Source organism: Sphaerodactylus townsendi, linkage group LG03 (assembly GCF_021028975.2).
Source record: "Sphaerodactylus townsendi isolate TG3544 linkage group LG03, MPM_Stown_v2.3, whole genome shotgun sequence".
NCBI classification, from domain to species: Eukaryota; Metazoa; Chordata; class Lepidosauria; order Squamata; family Sphaerodactylidae; genus Sphaerodactylus; species Sphaerodactylus townsendi.
Genome location: NC_059427.1, coordinates 4,721,990 through 4,748,363, shown reverse-complemented (window position 1 = coordinate 4,748,363; position 26,374 = coordinate 4,721,990). Strand labels below are relative to the sequence as shown.

Below are 26,374 nucleotides of genomic sequence, written 5' to 3'. Positions count from 1 at the left end.
GTATTCTCCAGAGTTTGGAAACTGAATGAGCCCATTTAGCCAGAACAGGTTAAGCTGTGTGGCCATTCTGATCAAGCATTTCCCAGCTTGGTTGCATATTTGATCCTTGGAGTGACGGGCTTCTGGTGTCAATAAGGAATAGAAGGGGTCTTCGTCCAGACCCTCTTCTCTCATCAAGTTTGTCAAGCTAGTACCTACCCTAGCATTGAAGTCACCCACTAAAATAAAATCACAAGAGGGGTACTCGGCCTTAAGATCTAGTATATAGGATGTTAGTTTATCCCAATGATCAGCTGTTGCATTTTTTCCCAGGCTGCCTGGGATATAGGTGTTGACAAACACTATTTTCCTATTTGTAAAGGTTAGCATGACAGCCTGTGCCAGTGGCGGAAGGTTATGTAAACTAGAGACAGCTATATTGGGAGAAACAGCGATGGCCAACCCCCCCCCCCCCCCGGGGCGACCCAAGGTCTTAGATTTAGTTGCTAATAGGTTAAATGTACAGTACCCGGGAATGTCAACACCCTTTAAGGCCCAAGTTTCTTGGAGAGCAATGACCGATGCACTTTTAAGATACTTTAAAAAGTAGCAATTTGATGCTTTCCCACCCCAACCAGCTATGTTCCACGATATGAACAGAGTTTTTGCACTTGTATTTAGTCATTTAGCTTTTGGTAGCTGTATTCCAAGTGCAGTTTGTATTCCAAGACTAGGGGCTATGGCGGTTTGCTCAGATGGAGATGATTGGTGAGAGCTAACCCCTATTTGGTTAAGCAGACTTTGGGAGTCTGTAAATATGCAGCCGTTTGAGCACTTATCAGTCCCAATTTGCGCAAGCAAGTTGGCAGTAAGTGGTTCCTCAGGGTCTGCCATTTGGATCTCTTTTGGGGTGATGTTTATTTCTGCTTCAACTCTGAGTAACTCTTGGGCCCAGGTTGGACCAGCTGGAGATGAGCAGTTGTAGATAGCTCTAAGTGCTGGTGGATCGAGCTCCAGCTCGCCTCCTTCTTTTAGATCCTGGGTGAAGTTCATAAGTGAGGCCTCCTGGGTTGCGTAATCTGCTTCGCATGCAGTTTGACACTCCAAGTGGATACTAGTGGTGGCCGTTTTCATATGACTCTGAACTTGTCGGGAGTTTTGCTTGGCTGTGTCCTTATTGAAAGCGCTCACCATTGATAGAGCGTCTCTCCTTCTTTCTATGGGGGGGAAGAGGGGTTAAGCATGCTACCTCATGGGACATCAGACAGGGATCTGGGTGTAAAAATGAGGAAGTCACTAGCTGTGCCTTGTGGGACAGCTTCGAATTTACAAGTTGTGCTGTAGTTTTACCAGTAGCAAGAGCTCCCAAGGCTACTGAGGAAGTGGCTTGGTTAGAATTAGCCATGCTGACTTGTTTGTTTTCCTGGAGGGTTTTATCACTTTTGTACCTAGTTGACTTTGCAGTCGGGAGAAGTGCCTTTATCCGAATATCCTGGAAAACTCTGGTAACAAAGACCCCTTTCTTTTCCAGTTTTCCTTTATTATACCCATTTAAAATTTGAGATGGGGTTTGAGATGATCCAAAAGTTAGTAGCAATCTTTGTGGGAGCCAGTGAGAGAGAAAGCGTATTGAGTCCAACACCTGTACTGATATCAGATGAAGGCTGCTTTTTCTGCGCTGGAGTAGGTGGCTCAAGTTATTTATAGCTGAGGCTACTGTATTCCATGCAGGTCGGGTTCCCTTGTATTGGTATGCTGAGAGGCAAATCTGTCTATCAGACAACCTGAGGCTGCAGGTTTGGGGATTTAAAATAGGATTCACTGTATCTTGTGAATAGGTCGTTTCCACCTGGGTATCGTTTACCGAAGGGAGTGCCCGGCTCTGCTTGCAGTACCATCCTTCCTCCTGGTTCTCTGGTTCGTTGGGACCACTTAGGATTTGCTTTCTACCTCTTGTGTTCTCCCCCTTAATTAAGTCCTTCAACGAGTCCACTCTGTTGTTAAGGTGATTTAGGCGCTTAAATATCTCTTGGAGGGAGACTGCTATCAGATTGCAAAGCCTTGAGGGGTCCGTTATGCTGTCAGGTAGTTGCTCTGTTTGTTCTCTGCTTTCGAAGGGGGAGGGGGTAGGAGCAGTATCCTCCATTGCATTTGCCCCTTCCTCCGTAAGCTCTTGGTCAAGTAGGGCATAGCGGTTTGACACTGGCACGTTAAACTCATCACTTGAAGCATCTCTTACATTCCTGGTTGTTAAGTAGTCATTTATCTTAAGTTGTTTGCTGGCCGGTGGAGAGCAGTTTTTTTTCTGTTGTTCACATTCCCCGAGCAAAACGCTTTGTAATTCTCTGACTGAAAACGTCCCACTCCACTCCACTTTAGTTCCAGGACTGAAATGTTTAAACATTGCATTCCTATGGCTGTTGTGGATTTTCCACACCGTGGGGCTGTGATCTGGTAGTTTTTGCTCCTAACAGTTCACCTGAGGTGAAGGTTGGTCAGCGGTGACTTACCTTTACCTTCTGTGAAATACTAACTAAGGTTAGCTGTAGTAGTGGCACTACTCCTGACACTTTCTGGTGCTGCTGCTGCTGCCCAGTGGTTCAGCCTTCAAAGATTCCTCTGCCCCATCACCACGGGAGCTGTCCTCTTTGGCTGATGTGGCCATTGATCCCGGATGGGGGTGGACGCATCTTTGTCTGATGTCTCAGCTGTGACCATCCCCATCTTCAGTGACTCTGCTAGGATTTGTTTTCTCTTGATAGACTAAACCCCTTACAGTATTGCTCCCAAATTTCTTGAGATACTGAAGTTTCCTTTCTGTTCAACTGCGTACAATCCAGATTGCCATTCTTGCAAAATGTACAGGAAACCAGAGCCACCAAGGGCAGGTGGGCTAAGGGGATGAATTTCAGGGGGCCAAGTCCCTCCTGAAAGACAGGTGTGTCACACTGCATTTTCTGCAGTAGCCTGACCTTCTCCATTTTGACAGACCACCTCTTCGATGGTGGCGAAAATCCCCAGAGTCTGGCAGCAAGACTGAGGGCTGTGTGAATGTATGGCCATGGAGTCTTTGCAGGAGCTGGGCAGAGAGAAGGAACAACATCTCAGTGCCTGGTGGCTGCCTGACTGAAGGGAAATAGCCTTTGTCTGCCTCTTGCCTCCCCCACCAAAACCCTCCCCAGATTAATGGATGCAGGGAAGAGCAGGATTTTGTGGGCTGAGAGAAGATTTCCTGTCAACCAAGGCAAGAAGGCCCAAGAGCTCCCCAGTTTCTGATTCCTTCCCACCCTCGTCTCCTGAGGGCATCATGAGGGCTTCTATTTTCCATCTGGAGAGAGGTTTGGGGACAGCTCAGAGTCATTGGACCCAGAGATTGCTTGAACTAAAGGGATTCCCACCTCCTCCTCTTCATTGAATTTGTGGGGCAAAAAAAAAAAGGGAACAGGGCTGCAGCCACTGATTCTTCTCCTGCGAGGATCAAAAGTTGTCTCCTCCTGATCGCTCCACAACAGGATTTTGACAGATATCTCTTCACATGTTTTGAACACTTGTCTCCAGAGTGTTTTCACTGCTGGAAAGAGACACCAAAGATGAAGAAGTTACACCAGCATTCCTTCAGGATGGTAATCCTTATTTTTTTTTGCTATTCTGTCATAAGGTTACATTTTATTTTGTGGTCAGCACCCCTTGGTGCTAGCAATGTCCTGTCCTGTTTATATTTCTTGCATGATGTCCAGCCAACCATAATAATCAGTTCTTCATCAAGGCCAGTGGGATCAGTCATGTTCAGGGTGTTGCTGCATTGCGAGGAGAGGCTATATTTGGATAAGGATCCTGCTCTGTAGCCTTGAAGCAATGCCCTTTTCCCTCAAAGGGGCCTTGGGAGAGACCCCCACAGTTCAAGAGATGGCCGGAGTCTCCTCCCCTACATATCCTCCTCCACTTGGCTCTGCTCCTCCAATTGTGACCAACCAGGCCAGGCATAACCTGCCATTTTGGTAACAGGATCTGTAATTCTGTAAAAGGAAGAGCCAGCACTAGGTCCCTTCAAGTGCCTAATATGGTCACCATAAGCTGTAAAGGGACAGGTAACGTAGGTACTGCCCTGGGCCCCATAGAATGTCTGGGCAGGAAAAGGTCTAATTGTCTCTAAATCACACCTATAGAATTCATTGATAGGCAGAGTACTCCCTAAAAGCTGTCCGAGATGGCACCAAGAGTCTGGCACTTCAAAATGCAAAGCAGATACTCATTAGGACTGAGAGTTCTTTTGTTTTTACAAGGACAGCCATAAAAGAACATCCAGAGATAAGGGATGCTGAAATTGTTGCAATCAGTGTTAAATTGTTCCCAAACATTCTAAGCTATCTGTAAACGATGAGGGGATCCTGTTGTGTTTGATGTAACCATAAGTCTTTTGAAATGTATGCATTTCTTGTTTGATGTACTCTGTAGAAACCCTTTAAACTCATTGGTTTTGTTCAGTAAGTATGGCTCTTTCGGTGCTGACAAGACCCATGTCGGTCATAATAAAATTATTTCTTTAATTTTATTTCGACTGTGGCTTAGTAGCTAAGAGTTTGAGCACGACTCATCCCTGCTACCTGTCTTGGTACTGAAGGAACTCTGGACCATGCTAACATAATGAACAATTAGGAATAATTGCCCTCCGGGGATGGGGCGGTATAAAAGCTTAAAAAATAAATAAATAAATAAATAAAATAAATAATGAACAATTAGGAATAAGCTTTATAAAGCAGGTAATATCACTGTCACAAACCCTCCACCTCCACAGCATTGCCAAGCTCTGAGAGGGCGGTTGGGTAGGCAGAGACAAATTTTAAAAAAGGCTGGGGTGGGAATCCACAGGCTTCTGAGTATCGCTGCCACCAGCCCCTCAGACTTCCCAGACAGGCAGAGTCTAGTAATCCATCCCAGGTCTCAACAAGAAACCAACTCTGTACAGTTGCACACTCACAAGGGGAGTTTCCAACAGAAATGGCTGCAGTAGCTGTAGCGAACTTGGGCCAAAACACTGGATTCAGATTGAAGCCTCCTGAACTCCAGAACACAAGTGATTGATTAAAAGGGTGTCCAGGAACATACTGACACCTCCCCTCCTCCTTCAAGGCTCCCAAGAAGCCCACTGGACCTGTGCCAGGGGAACAGAAGAAGAAGAAGAAGAAGAAGAAGAAGAAGAAGAAGAAGAAGAAGAAGAAGAAGGAGGAGGAGGAGGAGGAGGAGGAGGAGTTTGGATTTATATCCCCCCTTTCTCTCCTGTAAGGAGACTCAAAGGGGCTTACAATCTCCTTGCCCTTACCCCCTCACAACAAACACCCTGTGAGGTGGGTGGGGCTGAGAGAGCTCCGAAGAACTGTGACTAGCCCAAGGTCACCCAGCTGGCGTGTGTGGGAGTGCGCAGGCTAATCTGAATTCCCCAGATAAGCCTCCACAGCTCAGGCGGCAGAGCGGGGAATCAAACCCGGTTCCTCCAGATCAGAGTGCACCTGCTCTTAGCCACTGTTTTTAGCCACGACGCCACTGCTTGGATTTTGCGGGGGGGGGGGTCTTCTGTGGGGGGGAGGGGAGAGAGGCAGGCAAGGCAGAAATCAGGTGAGCGGGGGGGGGGGGGGGTCTCCTCTCCCCCAAATGTTTCTGGCCTTCTCCAGCCATTCCTTCCCCGCCTCTCGCCCGGTTCTCCCCCCCCCCCTCTGCCCCTCCCCCTCCCCCAAGTAACCCGAAATGCCGTTTTGCACAGGGGTGCGGGCTGTGCTTTGACCCACGTGGGCCGGCGATGCTTTGGGGGCCCTCCCGCTTCCTGACAGCCTCAGCCCCGAGGCGAGGAAAGCCACAGAGCCGGAAATCCTAGAGAGGCCGCCGAGAAAGGGAGCGGGGAAGCCATTTCCTCTCCACCCGGCCTCCCTGGGTGGGGAAGCGGCCTTTGCAGCCCCTTCGGAGTGAGTCAAGGGGGAGTTGGGGCGGGGGGGGGGGGGGGGGACGTGTGGCCAAGGAGTGGCCCCGATCCAGGAGAGCCCCGCCACTGCAAAGCTGCCTCTGGCGCCCCTCCTTCCCCGCTCCTCTCTGCACAAGGCGGGGGTGGGGGCAGGGGTGGGGGGGTGAGAGGCAGCCCCTTCCCCGCATTGCGGAGGCCTCGCGAGCGAGATCTCTTGGAAGGGCGGTTGTGAGTGGAGGAGGAGATGCAGGGACACAGGGGAGGGGAGGGGGGATTGGGGAGGGGGGGGGAGGGACTGCATAGGGACCGACTCTGCTCTCAGGGGCAAAAGGCTGGCTCCAGAGGAGAGGATAAATTGGTTGGGCACCCCAGTCTTGGTTTTTAGGGCGCGCAGTGGCCCCTTCCGCACGTGCAGGAAAATGCACTTTCAATGCACTTTGCAGCTGGATTTTACTGTGCAGGATAGCAAAATCCACTTGCAAACTATTGTGAAAGTGGATTGAAAGTGCATTGTTCTGCACGTGAGGAAGGGGGCCACTGAGTGTCACTGACTAGGAGTGGCATCCTGACAGGACGGCAGATGTGCAGGGGCCATGCCACGTCGTTGAGGAGGGCAGAGCTGAGGCAGGGTACCAAAATAGCTTTCCAGAGGGGACGAAAAGCTCGCATTGAGGGCTGGTGTGTGTGTGTGGCTGTGAAATATAGGACCAGGATCTGCTAGGCAGAACCCAAAACATAGAGGAAGGCAGTAGTAGTAAAATGGGAGGAGCGCCCCCTTCCCCCAAGTTCAAACCCCCCTTCCTGTGCCAGAAAGAACCACTTGGTGCAAAAGAAAGACCGCCCCCCCCCCAAGAAGAGTCAAGAGAATTAAGCCCTGCAGGAGACGTGAATAGGAAAGGGACCTTCTAGCCCAGTGGTGGCGAACCTATGGCACGGGTGACAGAGGTGGCACTCAAAGCCCTCTCTGTAGGCACGCGTGCACAGAGTTTGTCATGTGGGGGGGAAATCACACACACACCCCGCACACATCTAGACTGGCCTGGGCCACTGGATTTGATGTGTGTGCACCTCAGTGAGCAGGGAGGACTGGGCTGGCGGGCCTGGTGCCTGTGCTTCAGGTGGCTGCCGCCCGGGGGGGGGCAAGGGGCAGAGGCAGCAGAGATGCAAGTGAGGCGCAGAGTGGCGCATGTGGGACTTGCTGGAGGGTACAGCAGGCTGGCCCATGCTTGAGGGGGTTATTCAGGTTAAATTGCCGTATTGGCACTCTGCGATAAATAAGTGGGTTTTGGGTTGCAATTTGGGCACTCAGTCTCGAAAAGGTTCGCCATCACTGTTCTAGCCGCTTTAGACTGGGGAAGGGGGTGATGGCTTAAGGCTGAGAAAGGGCAGGAGGTTGGGGGGAGCCCACCCCATTCCTCTGCTTCTTCTCCTTGGTAGCCAGGCCCCAACTGACTTTTCCTTCCTTCTTTCCACCTCAGGATCCCAAGTACTTCAGCCAACTCCTTTGTTTTTTGGGATAGGGATGAGGGAGGGCCCCTCTCCAATCCCCTTTAGGCCTCTCAGTTGTGGGCTACTTTTTTACTTCCCTGGGTGTGTGTGAGGGGGCCCCACTCCAGACTCCCCAAGATTATGAACCAGAGTTTCAGGATCTTTTCAGGGTCATCATTGCTGGGTGCTGGATGGAAGGAGAGAGTGAACGCCCCCATCTGGTACACTCTTAGGAGACATCAGTCTCTGACCTGATTCATACAAGCAAAGACAGTGGGCACAGCTTGCAGTGCTAGCTTTCTATGTGCAGGGTTTTTCCCATAATGCAAGGAAATCTTATAAATTGCCAAGTTCAGGGCTGGAATCTCCCACCTGCTCCCTTGAGCCAAACAGTCCAGGTTTAGCTCTTAAGGTGTGGCTATGGACATGACATGTAATTTGATAGTAAATCTGGAGTGATCCAATGAAAAAATAGAGAGAATCCATGAGCACCTATGATTTGAAACTCTGCTTTTGCCTTGTGGTAGTGCCACAAAGCAGTTGATCCCTGATTTTGCATTGCACTTCCACTGTAAACATGACCTGTGATTTGATGGTGAATTTATGCTGACCTAACAGAAAAATATTAAGAATCCAAACTTTGGAATTATGTTTGTACACCATCACAGGACCATGAGGCAGTGGATACATGATTCATGTAGATCCCCCTTTTACCCAGTCCTCTTTTAGACCCAATTTCCATTGAGGTGCAGCATTTTAATAATCTTTTTGGTCCAACTCTCTGTTGGCCTCCTAAGCAGCAGGTGGGGATGGAAAGGAGGGGCCTTCCTAGGTACACAGAAGAATTTGCAAATTGGAAGAAAGGGATCTTCCCCCCACACCCCAAACCCCCAAGTACAGGGGCCTGAGCATGCTTTTCACCCTCCAGGAGCCATGGAAGATAGAAATAATTGGCATTATTTAAGTGGGGGGGGGGGGAGATAAAGGAGGAGGGAATGTGGAGAGGATGGGTACCTCCTGACCTTAATCCCCCTCCCCAATCCAAGAGATTATGAACTTTTCAAGTCTTCTCCTTGGCTCCCCCTCCTGCCCCCACAGACACAACAAGTATGCTTTTTGGCAAAGGCGAAAGAGACCCTCACTGTCCTTGTGTGTGTGTGTGTTTGTGTGTGTGTTTGTGTGTGTGTGTGTGTAAATGAATTTGTAGTAGGAAAAAAAGGCTCAATCTTTCCAGTGTGACTGAGAGCCTGAAAGTGCAGGAAGGACTATTTGATTTATTGATTTCCATTATAAATCTGTAAATTAATATTCTGGGTATGAGTATTTCTCAAACTGATGACTGAAAGGAGGGGTTGTGTTAGTGTTGTAATTGGCTATTAGTCTGTATTGTGGTTGTGAATTTTTGCATGTTATCTGCATATCTGGATGTTATCTGAATCTCCCAGAGTGATTAGAGGTAGTGAAGCTGCCAGTTGCTCACTTCAGAAGGATTTTGACTGTTTTATACAGCTGCACCTTCAAGGGCTGCAAGAAATTCCTGGGGGGAAAAAAAGACAACACACCAAAGCAGAGCAGAACTGCAAGTCTATTCATCTTTACAGAACTGGCTGGACAGAAGTCAGAAAAAAGACCCAAACTGGTATGTATTAATTATTGTTCTACATACTTCATTGCTGTTCTGCATACTGCACCTTTTTTTAAACACCAAGCTTGTTATTCTTTTCATAAATGTGAGTGTCACAACGTGGCTTCACACAAAGCTGTCAACTCCCTCAGTTCTTTAATTAAAAATGTTTATTTGATACCCTCTTTGCATTAACTTAGGCGTTTCCATCTTTTCATCTTAAGGTATAATCAGTGATATAAGAGGTGCCCTTTCTTAGACCCCCAACCTTAGTCATTTTAATGTCCGCAAAAGCCTCTGTGGTCAGAGAAGGCAGCCAAGCCTAGATGCTGAGCCTTCCTCTCTAGGGAGAAGAGTTACCCCAGTAAAGTCCAATAAGAAGGTTGCTGAGTTTCAGGTGGAGCCTGGAGTTCTGCCAGAATTACAGCTGGTATCCAGACTTCAGAAATCAGCTCCCCTGGATAAAAATATTGCTTCAGGGGTGGGACATTATGATCTATACCATAGAGCACAGGTGTCAAACTCACGCTCCTCCAGATGTTATGGACTACAGTTTCCATCATCCCCTGCCAGCATGATGCTGGCAGGGGATGATGGGAACTGTAGTCCATAACATCTGGAGGGCCACGAGTTTGACACCTATGCCATAGAGCCTAGGAGAAACTACAGTCCCTTAAAGGCTCTGTCCCAAAATCTCCAGGAGTTTTCTAAGCAGGAAATGGCAACCCACTTAGGGCAGAATCACAGAGGAGAAATAGGGAGTGGTCTCACTGGCATGTTGTTTAGAGAAGCAGAGGAGATGTTACAGGAACACAGATTTTCAGTGCAATCCTGAAACCACTTTCCTGGAAGTAAGCTCAGTTGAATAGGAGGGTTATGTGTAGACCTGCTTCAGAATACCTAATTTTCTTCTCCCCATCCCCACTCCAGTGGCAGGGAATAGCTAACTACCTCCAAAAGCCTCTTGCCTTGAAAACCCTACAGAGTTGTCATAAGCCAGCTGTGGTTTGAGGGCTCACAGACCCACATATCACTGAAGGGTTTCCAAGAGAGGTTTACTTCAGATTAAGTCATGAGGGGAATCACCTTTTAGATCGTGGAAGGTTGCCAGTCCTGAAGGGTAAATTCCCGGTCATTTGGGTGTAGAGTCTGACAAACGTGTTTGGGGGTGGGTGGGAGCCAGGTGCTCAGTGAGGTATAATACTGTCAAACCTATCGTCCAGTGCAGCCATTTTCTTCAGGGGGAACTGGACTTTTTCCAACTGTTTTCAGCTCTTGGTCATTGCTGTACAAACAGTGTTATAATCTTGACCATTTCCCCTTGTTGTGTAGGTTCCAAAACAACTATTTGGATTAGTTGCTGCTTGATAGTTTATTAAGGATTTGAATGTTTAAAATGTTTTATCATTGTTGTACACTGCCCCGAGCCCCAAAAGAGAGGGGGGATATTAAATATAATACAAATGCGAACTGATCTCTCTCACTTGGAGGATGATTGTAATTTTGGGAGTATTTCAGGGTCCACTGGAGTTTGACAACCCAATTAGGCACCAGTTTTGCTCCAGCATCCAAGTGGCCTTTTTTGGGGGCGGGGGGCGGGGGGGTTATGAATATCTTTCAGCAGAATAAAAGTAAAATCTATGAATCTGGTGTTCTATTGTTGGTTACTGGAACACCACAAAAAAAAAGGACAGACCGTTTTTGGTTTGATGAGTAAAAATGGGCTTGGAGGAAAGGAACTTCTTCCTTCACTAGAATCAACCACAGCCCCATCCTAAAGACACCGATGCTTGTGGGGGGTGGGGCTGTGAAGTGAAGTCCAAGGCCTGCCCAGCAAAGGAGAGGAAAACTTTGAAACACCTGTTGCCAAGACCCAGACTACCTAACAATGCCAGTGGTATCCATGGAAACACCACCAACACCCACCGATCACTCTCCTGTGTCAGAGAGAAGCGTGGAGTCTACTTGTCAGGCTTTTGCCCACCATGTACAGATGGCCAGGAAGGGCAAATGGCACATGGATATGCACAGCTGTGAGGGTCGTGCCACCCCTTCCTTTCTCTCCTCAGCACACTTGGCAATGGCAGCCATGACAGAGGAGCAGCAGTGGCGTAGGAGGTTAAGAGCTCGTGTATCCAATCTGGAGGAACCGGGTTTGATTCTCACCTCTGCCGCCTGAGCTGTGGAGGCTTATCTGGGGAGTTCAGATTAGCCTGTGCACTCCCACACACGCCAGCTGGGTGACCTTGGGCTAGTCACAGCTTCTCGGAGCTCTCTCAGCCCCACCTACCTCACAGGGTGTTTGTTGTGAGGGGGGAAGGGCGAGATTGTAAGCCCCTCTGAGTCTCCTACAGGAGAGAAAGGGGGGATATAAATCCAAACTCTTCTTCTTCTTCTTCTCCTGCACTGGGGTTTGACTGAGAAGCAGTGTCCCTTTGCCAGGCAAGAAAGGTACAGACCTCTGTGCAAAGTAATACCATCTTCCTGATGCAGGGTTACCAATATCCAGGTAGGTACCAATGTCCAGGAATTACAATGGGCTCGCATGTAGAAAATGGCTTCTTTGGGAGGTGGACTCTGTGTCTTTCTATCCTGCCCTCCACAGGTTCCACCCCCTCCGCCCCAAATTTCCAGAAATTTCCCAACCTGGAATTGGCAATCTTGTGCATTTGGCAGGGTTCGTTGCTTCCCCCAGCTCCCATTTATCTCAGCAACCCTTGTGCATAAACCGCACCCCAGCACAATCCCTCTCTGTGCCAGTGACAGATTTCCACATGTCCTGTAGTATCAGGAGACCGCTGAGGGTGGGCATATCTCCTGCCATGCATAGTAGCCATCGGAAGCCCTGAGGACAACCTGACCCAAAGTAAACAAAGTCAAGGTTGTAATTCATTTAAAGAGCAAGAGACAGTTTTCTTTCCCAAAGAAGTAAACAGGCATAACTAAAAAACTGCACCTGTAATACAGCGAAATATTACAAACCACACTTCTGATCCACCATATGTCTTCATTCTCTTTTCCTTCCGACACGTTGCTCTCTGTCGTCCCCACCGCCCGCAGCACAGGGAAGGAAGCCTCTCTTCATAGCCAATTGAGTAAAGGCATCTTTTCAATGTTGCAGGTGACTCAGTAGAAGGGGAAGGAGATGAAAGAACAGGGCCCAGAAGGACCAGAACCTGGCAAGACAGAAAGGAAAGAGTGGTGTTGAGTTCTGGGAGAGAGCTGTGCTGGAGATCTGCGATCAGGAGCCCCTGAACTCAGAAGTACTTTGCCGACACTTTCGGCAGTTCTGCTACTGTAATGCCGATAGGCCTCAAGAGGTCTGACACCAGTTCCATGAACTTTGCAACTACTAGGTGAAGCCGGAGAGCCACTCCAAGAAACAGATTTAGGACCTGGTGGTCCTGGAGCAATTCCTGACCATCCTGCTCAAGAAAATGCAGTGCTGGGTCAGAGGATGTGGGCCAGAGACCAGTTTCCAGGCGGTGGCCCTGGCCGAAGGTTTCTTCCTGAGTCAGGCAGAGGAGAAGAGGCGGGCAGAACAGGTGAAGGCTTTTCTTTCCAGGTGCGTCCAATTCAAGCAATGATACCTGACCTTCTCCTAAATCAATGTTTCCCAACCTTTTCAACGTCACGGTACCCTTGACCTCACTCTTCATATCTCACGGTACCCATGCCATCCCCCCCCCACACCTTCCCCTCCCAGTGCCCGTTCTTGCCACCCCACCCCCCACACTTTCCGCTCCCAGGGTGAAGGGAAGCACTGGGGGGGAAGTGGCTGCTGACCTTGCGGCAGGCCTTGCCCCTCCGGGCCAGTTCCATGTCCTTGCTGGCGCCAGCAGGAGACACCACAAAAGTAAGGGGGGCCGGTAGTGTTGCTGCTGTACCCCTGGGACATGCTCACGGCAGCCCAGGGTACCACGGAACCCTGGTTGAGAATCGCTGACCTAAAGCTTCCCTGCCTGAAATTTGTCCAGGTGTTTTGTCCAAGTGTTAATCATCCGAATGGGAGATTTTAATGACCTTGTTCGGCAGCCACTTCTTCTAGGAATTTTCTTATCCCTCCACGTCTGCTAATTGATAGGTACAGAGTCTGGGAGTGAGGCAGGATCCATTCCTTGGTGTCTTCCATTCCATCTCTTAACTGTCTCCCTGGCTGTTGTTTCAGAGGTGGGGACCATTTGTGAAGATGGAAGCTGAGTTCTCTCCGATAAAAGGAGGCCCATTGGAGGAAGGGGAGCTGGCCTGGGCCCAGGAGCATGGCCAAGATGTCCTCTCATGTGGTAAGGACTCACTGGGCCTGGATAGGATTGGGGCACCCAGTACATTTGATAGGTAGAGAGTTCTGGTCAAGAAAAAAGATCAAACACTTCTTCATCCAGCTTACAACACTCAGTATTCAATAGCTGGGGTGCCTGTAAAAGGGAATTAGACAAATTCATGGAGGCAATTCCTCACGTTGATGACAATATTCATATCCCTCTTTTTCCATTAGTGGGACTCAAGGTCACTCAAAATAAAAGCCAGACAAATCTTGTCCAAGTTCTTCAATCTGCATGTTCTGGTTAGTACAGCTCTGAGAACCAGTTGCTAGGGGCCAGGAACAGCAAGCAAATTGTTTTCTGCTCATGTTTTTCGGGGTGTTTGATGGGCTAATGTAGGAAATACAAAGCTGAATAGGAGGTACCAGGCTATAGGGAGGGGCTTGAGGTGGATGTGATGCCATATTGATGTTGCCCCTGGCCGAAAACACAGATGTGACTGGTGGATCAGTAGAGGCTATGGACTCTCATTGGGATTACCCTTTTACTCAATTCAGGTCTGGTTTTTTTGCCTGATATGACAGCAACATCATTTTCGTCTCACTTCTGCCAACCTGGACTTAAGGGCATACGCAACGGCCCATCTGGTGGGAGAATGGCGTGTTGAGGCCTTTGGTCTGATCCAGCAGAGATGCTATCACATTTTGCAGCTCCAGTGTTCACATGACAAGTTTCAAGTCTCACAGGAGTCTGAAACATGTCAGTGGCATTTACAACCTCCCAGTACTCACGTGTACCTTGCGCTGCTCTTCCGCCTCTCCTACCACTTACTAGAAAGTGTTACAATTCTTTTTGAGAGTACTTAGGGCAAGGTTTCACAGCTCTGGCAATGGGGGGTGCACAAAGTATGACTCATGCAAGCAAACAGAACAGGAAGTGGAGGCTAATACTCTTTCTTCCACTTTCCCCTCCCTCTCAGGAAGTGAAGAAGCACTGCTGATCCGTTCTCTTTGTGGAGGTGTGGAAACAGCTGCTGCACCTCCAATCCAGGTAGGGGAGATGAGCCTGGGTCCCTCCTTCCTTTCTCAGGGGGGCTTTTCTCCTGCAAGTCATCCTGAGGGGTCCAGGTAAGAGGCTGTAAATGCCACTTTTTATACACTTTTTATACTTCACCTGACACCCTCGGAGAATACCCTCCTTCAGAGCGTCTGCCTGCCATGAGCTGTGACGAAGGAATTTGCTTTTTCTTTCAGTCTCCGATTTCCTTTGAGGAGGTGGCCGTGTATTTCACAAAGGCAGAGTGGGCATTGCTGGATCCAGACCAAAAAGCTCTCTATGAAGAAGTCATGCTGGAGAACTATGGGAATGTGGCATCTCTGGGTAAGGAACTTTCATCAGTGCCTTTGGGATGGTGCAGGATTCAAAATCTTAAACAGCAATATGTTGTGTTGAAGCCTCCCGTGGTACTTGCTCCTCTGTGGAGGCCTCAAAGTGTTGGGGTGGCAGCGAAAGTGAAATTCAGCATGGCCGAGAAGAGTGACCCAAGTGGTCTGGCTGGCACTGGGGCAGCTGAGGCCAATGCTGTGGCCATCTCTCGAGCCATAGAAGGTGTCCCTCAGGAAGATTCGGGAAGGGGCCACATCCTAAATTCTCAGTTGCCAAACATTTGGCTGCTAAGGGCAATCTGAACAACATATCAAATGTGGACTGACAACCAAAGCTTTTTTCCTGGAATCGGGGGGTAAACTTAACAATTTAGATTTTTAATTTTTTTTCCAAATGTCGTGATATCCATTGCCTTCAGGAACATGAACCCAGGATCCTGATTCTCCTGCTAAACAGGGGTATAGAGCTTTCTCAGTCCCAGCGGTTAAAACTCATATAAAGGGACGGGGTTGTGGAGGCCTGGTTATAACAGTTGACTTAAATGTTTATGTACAAATTCTGAACAATAGGTGTTCCAGTAACGTTCAGATTTTATTAGTTAAAGGCTTTCATTTTGGAACCCTTATATGCATGTCTTGGGATGGCAGCTGGCCCCAGTGCGAAGACAGCTGCCACCACCTGGGACTCAACAGGCCCTTCCCCCAGTGGTGGCCCTTGGCAACTTGGGTACCAGCCACAACCACCAGCAATAGCGGGGAAGTGGAAACAGAACCCGCCCCCACTCCGCCAGCATCGCCAGCCATTCAGTGCCTTACCTTTTGCTGCTGGAGCTGCAGTGGGATGGAGCTGGTGTCAGTCACCCCGGGTGGGGAGAGGAGCCCATGGGAGGCAGCAGGAAAGTTGGGGCAGAGTGACCCGGGGCAGCTGTGGCCCTTGAGCCCCACCAGATCAAATTCCAGGCTGGTGGGGAAGCAGTAGGAAGATGTCCAGGACATGACGTCTGAGCAAGGTAGGGAGGCAGAGTCAGGAAGAGATGGGGAGGGGGACTGAAACTATTTTGAGCAACAGTGGGATCAGCCGATGCAGTCAGGGAAGGGTAGACTAAAACCCAACCCTGAGGCCAAATCTGGAGGAGAGGGATAGGGGGGCAGAGCAACAACTATTTATTTATTTATTTATTTATTTTATTAATTAAACTTATAGGCCGCCTCATCCCCGAAGGGCTCGAGGCGGCTCACAACATGGCTGTTCCAACAAACAGCACAGCAACAGAGCTGGGGAACCAAGTGTGCCAATGGGGTGGACATTAGAACACACTTGTCCTCCAAACTGGGTTACAGTGATCCCCTTTGACTGTGATCTAGAGCGCCACTGTGGTGTAACATGTTAGAATGATGGACTCTGATCTAAAGAAAGGGGGTGGTTTCCCCTGTCATCCACCCGAGTGATGGACTCTTAACTGGTGAACTAGATTTGTTTCCCTGCTCTTACACATGAAGCCTGCTGGGTGACCTTGGGCTAATCACAGTTCATTCATAATTCTCTCAGCCCCACCTACCACACACGGTGCTTGTTGTGGGGAGGGGAAAGGAATGTAAATTGTAAGCCACTTTAAAGCTCTTTAGGCTACAGAAAACTGGGGTACAAAAGTGTTCCCTTTTTCCTTTTATTTAATTATCAATAGCCAAGACTCAGAAGAGCTGCGTGACAAGTCAAAGGTAAATGAGGGGGCTGCGAAGGGGGGGTGGGGATTTCCAGCCGCCAGTGTGGGAAGGGGCCAAATTGGTACTGGCCTCCTCTGCCCGCAGCCTGGGGGTCCACCTGGATTCATCTCTTTCAGTGGAGGCCCAGGTAGCCCATGTAACCAGGGCTGCATTTTTCCATCTGCATCAGGCCCGGCGGCTGGCTCCCTACCTCTCCCAAGCGGACCTAGCCACTGTGATCCATGCAACGGTCACCTCCAGGTGAGCAGCTGGGCTGCAGCATTTTGGACCAGTTTCAACTTCCAAAATGCTGCGGCCCGGCTGCTCACTGGTGGTGCTGTTAGAGATCATATATTGCCAGTGTTGCGTTGTCTGCATTGGCTCCCAGTTGAGTTCCGAATCGTCTTCAAGGTGTTGGTGCTAACCTTTAATATGGCCTTATGTGGCCTGGGACTCTCGTACCTTCGGGACTGTCTGACCCTTCATGTCCCAGTTCGCCCTCTGCATTCAGCAGAGGCCAATCTTCTGGTGGTCCCCGGCCCTTCAATGATGCGGCTGGCCTCCACTAGGGCCAGGGCCCTGGCTCCTGCCTGGTGGAACGCTCTTCCTCCAACTGTCTGGGCCCTGCGGGACCTTGGAAAGTTCAGCAGGGCCTGTAAGACCGAGCTGTTCCACCGGGCCTTTGGAGAAGCCGGCCGCTGATGGCGCCCCCCCCTCCTTCCCTTTTTATCATCTGCGGGCTTTTACAGCTTGGGCCTTTCCATTCCCTCCTCAGAAGGACCTTTAGATTGCCGGACGCGATGTTTTATACGCTGTTTTAAATGGTTTTAATGTGAGATTTAGAGAGCTAATTTTATTATATTGTATGTATTTATTGAATGTGCTCTTCTTGTTATTTTAGACTATATTAATTGTTGTACACTGCCCAGAGCCCTCCGCGGGTGGGTGGTATAAAAATTGAAGGAAGGAAGGAATAGTTAGTTAGTTAGTTAGTTAGTTAGTTAGTTAGTTAGTTAGTTAGTTAGTTAGTTAGTTAGTTAGTTAGTTAGTTAGTTAGTTAGTTAGTTAGTTAGTTAGTTCTTTGCTAGTTTCTTCCCCTAAAGTACCTACAGGGAGTTTGAGGAGGGATAGGCAGAATATAAAAACTGCTGACCTGGGGGGTGGGGAGGGGGCTGGCTGGGGATAAAATATGACTGGCAGACTGTTTGGGTGGAAAGAAAGCAGGTTGGATAAAGGAAATGCACACCTATTAATGAGCAGTGCCTGATGGATGACTCGGCTTGCTTCCTAGCCACTGACTGGACCTCTTTCTTTCTTCCAGCAGCGCAAATGGAGGAAATGGTTGAGGGAATCAAGGGCTTCTCTGTGGAAAAAGGCAAGGATGAAGATTCCAAAGGAAAGTTTGAAGATGGAGACAGACTACAGAGGCAGGAGGGAAGCCATGCCAAAAAAACTCGGGATAAGCATGTTCCATCCCAAGGGGGAGGCTTCTATGAAGTCCCAGTCCTAGAAGAAATGTCAACCAAACCAAGAAGGAACGAAGGCCTCCGTGCTGACCAGAAAGTCTGCTCCAGGCCAAACGAAAATGAAAGTGTGGCCTTTGGAAAGACCTTCAGTAAGAACATCAGTCTTATTTCTGAGAGCCAATTTCCCTTAACAGATAAACCATGTGATTGCATAAAGTGTGGAATGACCTTCAGTCTGGAATCAGCCCTTTCTTCCCATCAAAGAATTCACTCAGGTGAGGAAGTGTATAAACTGTTAGTCTGCAACCCAAGCCTTGAATGGCCTTTTAAAGTGTATATTAATGTACCCTTTGATGCAGAGCAGGAAAAAGCTGGTGAAAGGTTTTGTTTGTGGATTTAACTTTAAGGAAAGATCAGACCTCTTTGTTTGGGTGCTAATGGGAACTCTCTTTTTATTCCAGCAGAGGATGAGCAGTGGAATGAAGGTGATGAGGAAGTGTGTAAGCTATTGCCAGACAAAGAGCAGACTGATGATCTGAAAGGAAACTTCAGGAATCAAGGCATACTTAAGAGACTGAAAGGAAGTCACATGGCTAAGAAGAGGGATAAATGCATTTCTTGCCAAGGGCAGGATTTCAGTGAACTAATCCACACATTAGGGGAAGCATATAAGTGCTTGCAATGTGAAATGAATTTCTCAGATCAAAGCCAATATGAGATCCATTTGCAAATCCACAGTGGAAAGAAGGCCTATACATGCTTGATGTGTGGCAAGACTTTCCTTTGCAGAGTAGAACTCTTTAGGCATCAAAGAACACATAAAGAAAAGAAACCTCATAACTGTTCAGACTGTGGCAAGAGCTTCTCACAAAAATCAGATCTTTTTCAACACCAAAGGACTCATTCAGGAGAGAAGCCATTAATCTGCTTTGAGAGAGGACTGATCTTCTCTACTAGAAGAAAGGATAATGCACATATTCCAAAACACAGTATATTGAGGGCACATAAATGCATTTGGTGCAGAAAGTTCTTCAGCTGCAGATCAAAACTCCTTGTGCACAAAAGAACCCACACAGGAGAGAAACCTTTTCAATGCTTAGAGTGTGGAAAGCAATTCAGTTGTAGTAGCAATCTTCAACAGCATCAAAGAACTCACACGAAGGAGAGACCTTTTGAATGCTCAGAATGTGGCAAGAGATTCAGTCACAGTAACACTCTTCAAAGGCATCAAAGAACTCACACAAAGGAGAGACCGTTTGAATGCTCAGAGTGTGGCAAGAGATTCAGTCAGAGTGGTCATCTTCAGCAGCATCAAGGGATCCACACTGGGGAGAAACCTTTTGAATGCTCAGTATGTGGACAGAGATTCAGTCGAAGTGACACTCTTCAGCAGCATCAAAGAACTCATACAAAAGAAAGACCTTTTGAATGCTCAGTGTGTGGAAAAAGATTCAGTCATAGTAGTACTCTTCAAAAGCATCAAATAACACACACAGGGGAGAAACCTTTTGAATGCTCAGAGTGTGGAAAGAGATTCAGTCAAAGTACCTATCTTCAAAGGCATCAAAGAACTCACACAAAGGAGAGACCTTTTGAATGCTCAGAGTGCGGAAAGAGATTCAGTCGAAGTGGCAATCTTCACCGTCATCAAAGAACTCACACAAAGGAGAGACCTTTCGAATGCTTTGAGTGCGGAAGGAAATTCAGTCGGAGTGGCAATCTTCAAAGGCATCAAAGAATTCACACGAAGGATAGATTTTTTGAATGCTCAGAGTGTGGAAAGAGATTCATTTTGCCTAGCAAGCTTGCATGGCATCTAAGAACTCACACAGTGGAGAAATCTTTTGAATGGTCTGAGTGAGGGGAAATATTCTGTCAAAATAGTAATCTTCAGCAACAATTAGCCTAGCAGTCTTGCATGACATCTAACAACTCACATAGAGGAGAAATCTTTTGAATGGTCTGAGTGAGGGAAAATATTCTGTCAAAATAGTAATCTTCAGCAACAATTAGCCTAGCAATCTTGCATGGCATCTAAGAACCCAGACAGGGAAAAAATGTTTTGAATGCTCTGTTTAAGGACCATGTGTCAAGAGAGAATTCATTTTGAGTGCTAGGGGCTAGAAAAATTATTTTTGCTTTCTGTCATGAGTTACAAGAGTGCAAAACTGCAGGTGCCGCTTGCCTTGTTAGAAGGATGGTGTCATCTCGGTAAACTGAAATCCAGTTTGAGCTAGTTACCTGAGAAGGTTTCATTTTGTATAGAAAAGGGCAGTTTGCCTACAACCGTCCTAGAACATTCTGATTTGAGTGGGTCGTCATTGGTCAATCTTTGGTCACCTGTTGTGTTCAGCCAAAACCATAAATTACTACTTAGTGTTAGCTAATTATCTTTCCTCTTGATTCTTTCCTTATCCTCCATTTCGGTACTCATGGAACTTTGTATATGCACTTGATACATCTGGTGCCTTTTCTGGTGAGAGTCTGCTATGGTATGTAGGAGGTAGTCTTTGTTATTTTCTGTCGTGTAACTGTTTTGCACCTTGATATGTTCACTGGTATTTTTAAGTTTGTATATTAACCTTTTACTGTAATCAATTTTTAAAATATTTTCTGGCATCTTGGTGTTTCTCTGATATCATGTCCCCTCTAAGATGAGATATCCCCATTCCCGTCTTCTCTTAGAGGTTTTGAAGGACACCACCCTGAAAGCCTTAAGTGCAGTCAATGGGTCTTTGGCACAGGTTTGAGAGAGTTTAGCTGCCTACCATGTTCAGAGGCAGAACTTCATTAGTGCTTTGACATACCCCCTCAACTCCAACGTACATATGCAACCCTATCTTCACTTCAAGAGTACTTTATCAGACCAATATGAGAACATTAATGGGCAGTCACATCTAAGCTGTCAAGGCAGCCAAACCTCGGATCAACTGAGGCACATCTGAGGCGCTGAAAACGGAGGCTGTGAAAACTTCCCTACTTTAGAATGTTGGGTGTCATTCCTGACTCTTTCCACCCAATTTTGAGGCAGTGACTTCAAACTGCTCCGTCAAATACAACCTTAGTTCTTGAATCAATCAGGATCATGGGTAAGTCCAGTCCCATGCCAAACTACGGGACATTTCCCCATAAAAGGGGAGCCCAGATCCATGAAAATATTTCCCCCATTACCTGGAGACTTCTGCCCTCTCTGTCTCTCTCGTTGGACTTCTGCTGCACAGACTCCCTGCAATTGTAAGCTTCTCACTCGCCTTGGATCAGGGCCTTTCTCACCTCTTCCCTCCTATCCCGTTCTTCATTTTGTGGGTGTGCATGTGCTAGGAGGTTAGGAATCTGCCCTAACAGCCCAATCGGGGGGGGGGGGGCTCACCATAGGAGTTGCAGCCCTGTGATGACTTGGGTACCCATCCTGCTGGCACAAGGGGCAAACATGCCAGTGGAGGGGGGAGACATGCAAACGGGTACCACACAGCTCTGCGTCACCCAACCTCAGAAACCCCTGCCTTGTAGAACATGTAGAACATGTAGAAAAGCAAGACCTGCTGAGGAAGAGTCAGCATGGCTTTTGCAGAGGCAAGTCCTGTCTTACAAACTTACTAGAGTTCTTTGAGGGTGTAAACAGGCATGTGGACAGGGGTGAACCGGTGGACATTGTCTACTTGGATTTCCAAAAGGCTTTTGACAAAGTTCCTCACCAGAGACTATTGAGAAAACTCAGCAATCAAGGAATAAGAGGGGAAGTCCTCCTATGGATTAAAAACTGGTTGAGGAACAGGAAACAAAGGGTGGGTATAAATGGGAAGTTCTCACAATGGAGAGATGTAGGGAGTGGTGTCCCCCAAGGATCTGTTTTGGGACCAGTGCTCTTTAACCTATTCATAAATGATCTCTGGAAGTAGGGGTAGGTAGTGTGGTGGCCAAGTTTGCAGATGATACCAAATTATGTAGGGTGGTGAGAACCACAAAGGATTGCGAAGAGCTCCAAGCGGACCTTGATAAATTAGGAAAGGGATTTGGGCATCTTAGTTGATAGTTCCATGGGAATGTCAACTCAATGCATGGCAGATGTGAAAAAGGCAAACTCTATGCTGGGGATAATTAGGGAAGGAGTTGATAATAAAACTGCAAAGATTGTCATGCCCTTATATAAAGCCGTGGTGCGACTGCACTTGGAGTAGTTTGTTCAGTTCTGGTCGCCACATCTCAAAAAAGATATTGAAGAGATAGAAAAAGTGCAGAGAAGGGCAACAAGGATGATTGAGGGATTGGAGCACCTTATGAGGAGAGGCTGCAGCGTTTGGGACTCTAGTTTGGAGAGGAGACGTCTGAGGGGGGATATGATTGAAGTCTATAAAATTATGCATGGGGTAGAAAATGTTGACATAAATTTTTCTCTCTTTCTCACAATACTAGAACCAGGGGGCATACATTGAAAATACTGGGGGGAAGAATTAGGACTAATAAAAGGAAACACTTTTTCACGCAACGTGTGATTGGTGTTTGGAATATGCTGCCACAGGCGGTGGTGATGGCCACTAACCTGGATAGCTTTAAAAGGGCCTTGGACAGATTTATGGAGAAGTCGATCTATGGCTACCAATCTTGATCCTCCTTGATCTGAGATTGCAAATGCCTTAGCAGACCAGGTGCTCAGGAGCAGCAGCAGCAGCAGCAGCAGGCCCTTGCTTTTACCTCCTGCATGTGAGCTCCCAAAGGCACCTGGTGGGCCACTGCGAATAGCAGAGTGCTGGACTAGATGGACTCTGGGTCTGATCCAGCAGGCTAGTTCTTATGTTCTCTTATGTTCTTATGATCAGCATGGCTTTGGAGGTTAATTTCTGCATGCCTGCATAGTTATGCACGTGTTGCCAGAAATTAAAAGAGAGAGAGAGAGAGGTCTCCGTGTGAAGGCACGAAAGCAACCTGGATTGTTTCCATGGGCTCCAATCACCCCCTGCACAGCATGCGTGTGAACTGGGAAAAGGAACATGGGTTTCGTTATAAAGACTGCAACTGGTTATACATTTGCTGTGTGGAGTCCATTATTGCTTTTAAAAAATCAAAAGAAAGCTTTATTAATGGGAAATTAGAAAGATGGTTTAAAACAAAAAAGTAATATGTCTCAGCAGTGACAGGATACACAGAAAATAACAAAGCCCATTTACTAACAACTTATTGGAGTCCTACATAACATAATTGCTTCTTGAGGTTTCAGAGCTTAAAGCTACTTTTTCTGGCACCAAGTTGAGGGAAGGAGAAAAAGCAAATCCTTTAACGGTTGCTGTAACTACTCCTATGGTAAACTCTGGGCATACCCTCCTGACCCTTTACAACCATTCATAGAGCATTCTTCAGGGAATCTGCGAGGGACTGAGCATTGTCCCGTCCCTTAGGTCTCTTAGGCGCACGCCACACATTTTCTGGCTGAGTTTTCCCTTAATCTTCACATCAGGTACAACAGCTGCAAAGCCAGGACCCGAGAGGGCAGATGGGTCATGACAGGTAAGCTGGCAACTCTCCCCTAAATCACCTTTCCATCCTCCTTTCCTCTCTCTGGAATTGGCAGCCCTTGCAATCCGGGCGATCCTAGCGCAGTTTGATGCCAGGGAGCTGCAACAGCTCCAGAGCTGACATGTGACCATTGCCCCTGAATCCACTCATGAGGGGGTATGATGTACTGGATATTGGGCAGAAGGGAGGGGTTGAGCAACGTCATTTCAACTATCACAGGTTGAGATATCCCAAAAGACAACTTGTACCTTTCAGTAGGACACAACTATCAGCGCTGCACTCGCTGAAGTACCAGGAAGGTGCCGGTGGCCTCATTGTTGCCATTTCAAAATTGGAGAAGGTGAAGCCAGTGCGGCCAATACCAATTACACCACCTCTAAAGGCTGCTGACTGGACTGGTTGAACATCACAAATGATCCTTCCAGTGGTCACCAGAAAACCTTGGGTATTCTGTGGTGGCCGCGTGTCTGTATGTGCCATCAAGTCACAGCTGGTTAATGGAGACCCTGTAGGGTTTTCAAAGCAAGAGATGCTCAGAGACAGTTTGACATTTCCCATTTCCACATGGCTGAGAGTTCTGAGAGAACTATAACTGCCCCAAGGTCACTAAGCAGGCATCCTGTGGAGACGTGGGGAATGGAATCTGATTCTCCAAGTTAGATTCAGACACTACACCGGGCTGTGGCTATGAACACTCTTTTTTTGTAATAAGACGGCTGCAGGAATCAGTTCATCAGGTGAACTGGACTCAACTGGCTACCTTTTGCTCTATCCACAAGCTTATCAGCCAAACAAGCTTCATGTTGGAATGGATCTGGCCCCTTCATGCAGCTCCTCCAGTTGGATAACAGCCGACAGTCTGTTTCTGCCATATCTTCTGGCAGCCGGAACAAATCCACTTCCTGCAAAAGCATTTCAAGCGCTACTAACGGGATCAGGGAGTTCCCAGCTCTGCAGTGACTGAAGCCTCCTCCCTTTTCCAGAGGAACCAACCAGAAGTAAAGAAGACTCTGGAGGGAAACTTCACAAACTCTTCTCTGCCTCCGGGGGGGGGGGGGGGGGGGGGGGCACCCATGGCCATCCCAACAGGGCATCTGGATAGCCTATCAGAGGGTGGCATCTGACTGTGCAACATCACACTCTTAAAAGGAGTGAGAGCCCCTCTTCCATTTGCCCTTCCTATCCCCCTCCTCCCAATTCCTTTGGGCAGCTGGTGCCAGGCTATGCAGATCAAACTTTTAAAAAAATGCTTTATTAAGAATATTTGAACAAAAAGAAAAAAAGATGCATAAAACAGTGCGATATAAACATACACAACAAAGCAGCAAACTCTAGGGTTTTGACAATTCCTAACTGGAATCCTAAATATTACAAATAGCCGATCAAATATCTTGTTGTATGTAACAAAGTTACAACAATCAAATAAAGTAGAACAGAGTAAAAGAAAAGGAAAGAAGAAAGAATAATAAAATATATGATGGATAAATCCAATCTTCTGTTAAAATAATTTTTGAACTAACAGGGTTAACTTCCACCACCGTAGTGACCTTTTCAAATCTAGTAGCTGTCTCTCAAGGTAAGTTGGCTATGCAGATTAAACATTGAGGGAACTTGGACAGGAGCATATGTCCACACAAAGCCCAGAACTCCCTAACTCCGTCCCCACCCTTACGCCCACGGGAGGCCAGATGGAATGGTAGCAGATGTACTTAACCAAGCTGGCCAAATGCGGGTGGAACAGGTCCGTCTTACAGGCCTTGCAGAAACTCTGCAAGTCCCACAGGGCCCTGATTTCCCTTGGGAGCCTGTTCCACCAGGTGGGAGCTAGGGCCGTAAAGGCCAGGGCCCTTGTAGAGGCCAGCCGGATTGCTTTTGGGTCAAGGATCACCAATAGGTCCTCCTCCGAGGAGTGGAAGGGCCCAACAGGGCAAAATGGGGAGAGGCGGTCCCTCAGGTATGTAGGTCTGAGGCTGTGAATAGCTTTGAAGCTCAAGACCAACACTTTAAACATGACCCGGTACTCGATCGGCAGCCAGTGCAGATGGTAGAAAGCCATTTGGGCCGTCCGGGTGACCTGAGTCTCCAGCGACAATGCCGGATCCAGGATCAGCCTGAGGTTTTGGGCGGATGAGGCTAGCTGTACAGCCTCGCTGTGTAGCTTAGGCAGCACCGGACATTCCCCCCAACCCAGCCACAGGACTTCCATCTTTGAAGGATTTAACTTCAGCCGACTTGCTCTCAACCAACCAGCAACAGCATCTAAATACTGGAGAGCATCAGGGGCTGAAGATGGGGGCCCCTCCATCATGAACACGAGCTGCGTGTCACCTGTACACTGATGGTATAGTGTGGGGGGGTGCCGTAGGGGGGCGAGTGGGGGCGCAAGGGGGGATTTTCCAGGGCCCCGAGGTGCGCACCCAGTGCAACGCGCACCCCCAGCTCCCTGGTAGCTCTGCCTCTGCCTGCCTGCCTTCACTACTTTTTTTTTTAATACTATCTTCTAATAAGCTTCTTCTCCATGTCAATAACATATAATTCTTTCAACTTAATATACATTACTTTCATAACCAAGTTCGTGACTTCACCTTGTCATTAAATATACTAACTTAATAATTCATTTGCTTATATTCATTATTTAAAACTTCAAAAGAAAAACACTTATATTTGTAATCTTCCTTTCCTTCTTTTCTTCTAAATCATAGTTCCTATTACCTTCCTAATGCATTGTTTCTAAACATTTTTTTTAAAATTGTTAATCTGAAGATTTACTAAGATACATGACAGAAATATTTCTATTTCAATGTTGATATATCTTTATCATATCTATACAACTAAATTGTTTCATATAATTCAATAGAGGTTCCCAATCTTGTAAATATTTTTCTATAGGTCTTTGCTTTATGATAGATGATAACTTATCATGTCCCATAATTTCCGTTATTCTGTTCATCCATTCTGTTATCTCTGGAGGTTCACTGCTCTTCCATTTCCCCGCTATTATC

At 47.5% G+C, this 26,374-nt stretch overlaps 3 protein-coding genes across 34 annotated transcripts in view; 2 read left to right on the top strand and 1 right to left on the bottom strand.

The window, feature by feature from the left end:
* LOC125428587 (zinc finger protein 883-like) overlaps positions 1 to 26,374 on the top strand; it is a 1,608,225-nt gene that overhangs the window by 850,646 nt on the left and 731,205 nt on the right. The gene's annotated exons all lie outside the window — the stretch shown is intronic.
* LOC125428534 (zinc finger protein 345-like) overlaps positions 1 to 26,374 on the bottom strand; it is a 770,962-nt gene that overhangs the window by 727,706 nt on the left and 16,882 nt on the right. The gene's annotated exons all lie outside the window — the stretch shown is intronic.
* On the top strand, positions 14,632 to 20,480 carry LOC125428672 (zinc finger protein ZFP2-like). 3 transcript variants are annotated; one of them, XM_048489174.1, is made up of 3 exons: positions 14,632 to 14,686; positions 17,720 to 18,136; positions 18,323 to 20,480. In XM_048489174.1, the coding sequence occupies exons 1-3, from the start codon at positions 14,653 to 14,655 to the stop codon at positions 19,720 to 19,722; spliced, it is 1,851 nt and encodes a 616-aa protein (XP_048345131.1). In that variant the 5' UTR covers positions 14,632 to 14,652; the 3' UTR covers positions 19,723 to 20,480. The 3 variants fall into 3 exon arrangements, with proteins under 3 accessions (XP_048345131.1, XP_048345132.1, XP_048345130.1); XM_048489175.1 differs by having other exon boundaries at positions 14,633 to 14,686; positions 17,717 to 18,136; positions 18,326 to 20,480; XM_048489173.1 differs by having other exon boundaries at positions 14,633 to 14,686; positions 17,717 to 18,136.